The sequence below is a fragment of the Vigna radiata genome, chromosome 3, assembly GCF_000741045.1.
Source record: "Vigna radiata var. radiata cultivar VC1973A chromosome 3, Vradiata_ver6, whole genome shotgun sequence".
NCBI lineage: Eukaryota > Viridiplantae > Streptophyta > Magnoliopsida > Fabales > Fabaceae > Vigna > Vigna radiata.
Genome location: NC_028353.1, coordinates 6,867,318 through 6,873,270, shown reverse-complemented (window position 1 = coordinate 6,873,270; position 5,953 = coordinate 6,867,318). Strand labels below are relative to the sequence as shown.

The following is a 5,953-nucleotide window of genomic DNA, read 5'->3' as shown; positions in this document are numbered from 1 at the left end:
AAAAATGAATTATATACCACAAAATATGTAACCATTATGGAAGAAATCATGCTCGGACATGGATAATGAACTACTTTAACCAAAACAGCCCGTTGTAATAATCACAGAAATTGAAAGCTAGAATAAAAGTCCAGACAAACACTAGAGGTCACAAGTTCAGCAACCAACCCTAAGTTCCGAAGGTGTCTTCTTCTTAACCATAGGTCCACTTTTCAAAGGCACCGAACCAATTCGATGAGAACCCGGTTTAGCCACCTTTGCCATGCCTCGTTCCGCTATGTGCACTTTTACCAACCAAGCGTCATCGAGATTAATCTGTAAGTGCAGATTCAATGAGCAAGAAAAAAATTAGAATAGAATTAACAAATTGCACAATGAGAAAACAAGTTTTGTGTGCTGAAAATTGTAGTAGCAGATATGACCAATAGCGAGAGGGGATGTAGAAGGATGGCTTAGGTTTTCATATTTGAATTGAATAAAGGTGAATCAGAAACAGGAGGGAAAGGAAGAAACCAGATGGAGAGGTGAATCGTGACGAGCGATACTCGACGACGAACGGTGTCGGATGGATTCCGGCGCGGCAGTTGATGGGGGAAGATAGAGTCAGAGGAAGGGAGAGCGAGGCGGGACCTGGTTGAAAATGAATAGTTCACTCTTCTTGTGCTTTTACATTTTAAAACAAAAATTTTCGTTTCCCTCCTATTTGTGACACGTCACTGTAGCAGTCAGAACAGTTTTAGCTTTGCTTTCTACACCTCCATAATTGTCCCGTACAGTATGGTGCAAAAAAGTTTAAGATGCAAATCACGCCCCTATTGTCCAGAAGCACGTTAGAAAATTTCACGGTGAATTTTCTCAACTCAGTGAGAGGAGAAGATTATTGACTCTGCTTACGTTTATTAAATATAAAATTTTAAAAGATTAATTATTTATTTCTGTACAACATAAATATATTATAATGTGAATTGTTTATTTTTATTAAAATTTTATTTCTCTAAACATTTTACTTACTTTTTAAATATATAAAATTCAAAATTAATAAGTGGTACGATAATTTTTTTATCATATGTGTTTGATTTCTCTATTTATATCTAAGTTATAAAAACTTTTTAATTTATATTAGAATGGTAAGAGGACAGCCGTCAGAGATTTTATTATTGTCCATCTCATCTTCCATCTTATTGTCATATTCAATTGATCAGAATTACATTGATATCAATAACCGATACATTCATATTCTTGTGATTTTAATATTAATTATTTTTTAGGAAAATATTAAAAAATATATATTATCAAACATTTAATATAAAAAATATCAAATATTAAAACAGAATTAATAATTATATAAATTTTAAATTGAAATAGTAAATAATAATTAGATAATATATATATATATATATATATATATATATATTATACAAATATACATAAATAAAATTTTATTACAATTAAAACAGCTATTAATTTTGAAAACGTTGTGAAGTAAAATTAATGTAAAAAACTTTTTAAAAATTATGAAAAAATAAAGTAAATATTTTAAATGTTGTTTTACTTATTTTACATACTGTATCGAATATTTAAAAAAAAAAAAAACATAATACCTCATTATAAGATAATTGTGTCATTTAAATCGGACGGCCATAAAGTTGTTTCCATAATCAAACATGTCAGACGATAGTAGAGAGTCAGACACAGCTAAACCAATCAGACATAGTAGGAATTCTGACGTTGACCGGGCAGTTGAAGATGAACGTCCGATCTGAGCCAATAATTAGATCTTTTTACCAAGATTAAGGTAAGTGGTAATTAGAGGTATTGGGCCATAATTAAGATTTCTTAACCCGACCCGTGACTAAAACTATAAATACATATTAAAGGTAAGAGATAGATGGTTCATATTTATTATATATTTATTACCAGCGTTAAGTTATCATACGGACAACCTACTAACTTTAGTATCGAATAACCTTTGGTAAGTACACCTTCAGATAGTGGAGTGAAGATGAAGACAAATGACGTAGACTGGACAGCTCCCCAAGAGAAATTGTCTAGGTGTTTGGAGTTGTTTGACCTTATCCGAAACAATAATGACATTTATAACTTAATTTAAGTTAATATGTAAAAATAAATTAATAATATTTGAGTTATATCAATCATTATATTTAAAGTAATTAAGGGTTTTCAAATTATGAAATTTGTTATAAAATAAAAGAAAATAAAAACATACAATATTTACAATGTAACAGTATCATGATATAATATATATTATGTAATGATATATGATATCAACGGACATTTTTATGATTGATTACTACGTTTGAAATATATTGTCTACTTTCGAATATAGAGCTCCTCACAATTTTAATATAACAAATTAAATTAATATTATTTTATTCCAATGACATCAGTATAATTGATGTTATATTTGAAGTATTTAAAAGTTTTTGAATTATAATATTTGTTATAAAATAGAATAAAAATAAAAACTTACCATATTTACAATGTAACAACATCATAATATATTATGCAATGATACATGATACTAATAGATATTTTTAGGATAAATTGATGACTAGGTTTGAGGTACATTGTCCACTTTTGAATACACAGCTTTTAACGATTTTATCATTAAAAGGCATAATAGATAGTTGGAGGAAAAATGTGTATTTAAAATATTATTGGTTTCAACTCTTAAGCAATGTGGAACTATTAGGTGTATCAAAACATAAGTCTCAGAGTTGAGGTCCAAGGGAAGGAGGACTCATCCCCCAACTGAAGGCTAAGGGAGATAACTTTCATTATCCATAAATAATGTCATTGTTTCTATCTTAAGTCTGTTAAGTGACACTATTAGAATTAATCATCGCATTTGGAACATTGTTTACTCTTGAGTTTGTATTTCCCTTTAGCCTTCCATTGGGAGATGAACCCTTGTTTCCTTAGACTTTAACTAAGAGGCCTATGTTCTGATACACTCAATAGTCTAATAGTTTTTAGAAATTAAGATCAAAGGAACGACTTAAATGTTTATACATTTTTAAACTTTTAAAACGTCTTTTGGTGACAAAATCGTGATAAAACTCTATATTCTAAAACAGACAATGTCTCGTATGTAATTATTGATTTTATAAATATTATATCGATGGACTTAGAATTAAAACATTAACAATGTTTGTAAGAAATTAAACTATTGAACTTTTATTCATCTTAAATCTCGGCTACGAAATTGAAACATTGGCTTTGTTAAAAAATAAGAAATAGTAATTGTAAATTCTAACATAACTTAATTTTCCTAACAATTTCAAATATAGAGTAAAAGTTTTTTTTTTATTAAAAAACACGTTGAATTGAAGAACCGTGCTTTATAATAAACTCATAATCGATCAAGCTTGTAAAAATGCGCGATTGGAATGTTATCTAAAATTATGGGGCTAAAGATATTTTAATGATGAAATTATTATTTTTTAAAAATTTGTTAAAAGTGATGTAATAATGACGGGAAGCATTAATATCTTTGATTGATAATTGTGTGAGAAATTGTGATGTCTGTGGATGTCCCAAAGGAGAAAATGTGAGAAAGGGCCAAAAGTAGGAGAAAAACAGAGAGAAGGTAGCGAAGAAAGCGATGAACCGTGGTCCACGTGGAATAGAAGGGAGGAACTGGGCCATGCGAAAGCCACGTGTCATGGTCGTACGGCGATGTCATTTAGGTGTCCATGGTGAATTTGGGCTACACACTTGGCGATACATGACAGCTCAACTCACATTTTTGTTTCGACGAATTAATTATCGACAATAAATAAATTGCAGGAATAAGAATAATTTAATTTGTAAAATTAAAAAAAGAAGAAGTTAAAACTCTAAGTGAGTGGACCTGATTCATACACACAGTGTCCGAGTAAGCATCACGTCCTTGTCACGTGAGATTCCCTTCCACTAAGGGCACCGCCCCTATCAGTTGAGAGAAAGGTTTTACGAACAGTGTTCAGCAGTGCAGTGTAATGTAATATTACCGGGACTCATATAAAGGGAGAGCAACCGTCCAATCCTTATTTATTCTCTCTTTTAATTCCATCCTTATCATCTGCAGTTTACAAATGTCCACTCATATAATGTTTTTCAATTACTCATTGCACTTTATTTCATCAATTAATATATAATAACTCTCTGTATATCTAAGATATTATTTGTGTATATAGTATGCATCACTGCTGGTATTTATTAAGGTCAACTATCGTCTGCAGTATATAGTCTGTGAAGCCTTTATCTTCAAAATGAATGATTGAATTTGGAGCGTTGAAGGGTTTATTACTGATAGATAGATATTTCCTACATCACATCGGAATAATTGAAGTGGAGCATTATTTGATAGAAAGATGGTTCATTTATGAAGCATAAAATATATATATATATATATATATATATATATATATATATATATATATTTTGAACTTTTATTTGATTAATCATGCTTGTGATTCTTAAAATTTGAAATGGAAAAAAGAAAAAGATAGCGTGTTGCATGTCAGTTGGAAATGGTAATTAATTAGCAGTGTTTGGAATATAATAATGGGATGGTTTAAATGCAGATTTGGAGTGGAGTGATACGTGGCGAGTTGTTGTGAGAGGATAGCGACCAACCATGGACAGGAAAAAGATATAGGGACAGCTCCTTATCGTCAGTAACCACCAAACAACACCTTTTGGGCCACTCTTTTAGTCCACACCTTTCTCTGCACTACACCTATTCCTTATTCTCACCACCAATCTTAATTTCCATTACTGCATGAGAATGACCTCTTTTTTTTTCAACGTAGAAACCGTGTACTCTCCACCAAATTTCCAGTCATAGATAACGAAAGCATGCCAAAATATACATGAATGCAGTCAGACATATATATATGTATACGATCTTTATCTTTGGTATAAACAAAAGATATTGATCGCTGTTTGTAAATTTTTATATTAATTAATTTATCAGCTGGATATTTGCAAGTTTCTAGTAATATCTCAACCCGAAACTTATCCATCAGGAAGGAATACGAGCATCTGCGTATGTGCGATCTGGATTATTTCAACGCCATAAATATTCAAAGAAAGTAAAATATCTGATTATCGAACCAACTTGTATAGTGTACCTTTTGAAATGAAACTACCTTAAACTAAAATTTTATATATTTGATTTAAACGAACAGAAAACGGTGAATTTTGAGAGAAAATAAGTACAGGGTTTTGTTACGGAAAATTCCAAAACTGGGGGTTGCCTCTGGTGCAGGTAATCTTGATCGGATGCAAGCAAGAGGTTTAAGCTTTTGTACACATGCAGAGGACCCTCCAACCCAACACAAGTTCAGTGAAACAGCATGGTATTTGTCGTTATTAGGTGTACTTGATTAGCACACACATCAGTGATGATAAGGCATGCCCATGTAACGTTAAACCTTCATTAATATATACCAAAAGCGCCAGCCTTGTCCTTGACGTGCATGGCATCAAAGCTCCAACCAGTTGACATCCATCATCGTCGTGTCCAAAACCCTCCGAATTTCATGGAAAATTTTGAAAACCTATATACGGTTTCAATACGTGTACGGTAGACATGGTCGGTGTACAGTATGATATCCGGGTCGAGCGATTACGATATATCTTATTAAAGATAAAATAATTTATTTAAAGATAGTTTAACAACTAACCAGATTTTCAGGTAAGTCTGTTTATATTATATTTTGTCTATATTTTATTTTGTTGGGCTTATAACACTTCAAGGTCCACGAGACAAATTATAAATAGAGAGCCAAGGACACAAGCTAGGTACTTCCAATCACCTTCCAATCACCTTCTAATCATCTTTCAATCACATTCCACTCATACTCTACTTACGTTTGAACAGAACTCAAACATACAATTGTGATACACAATTCCCAAAACCGCTCCTAACTTGAGCGTCGGAGTG

At 31.5% G+C, this 5,953-nt stretch overlaps 1 protein-coding gene across 1 annotated transcript in view; it reads right to left on the bottom strand.

Moving 5' to 3' along the window:
• The window catches only part of LOC106756781, a 6,836-nt gene extending 6,164 nt beyond the window's left edge, over window positions 1-672 (bottom strand). The window contains exons 1-2 of the mRNA XM_014639360.2: window positions 514-672; window positions 169-315 (exon numbers count right to left, since the gene is read on the bottom strand). Coding sequence (XP_014494846.1) covers window positions 169-264 — 96 coding nt within the window. The 5' untranslated portion in view covers window positions 265-315; window positions 514-672. The remainder of the gene's footprint in view (window positions 1-168; window positions 316-513) is intronic.
• Between the last annotated feature and the right edge of the window lie 5,281 nt (window positions 673-5,953).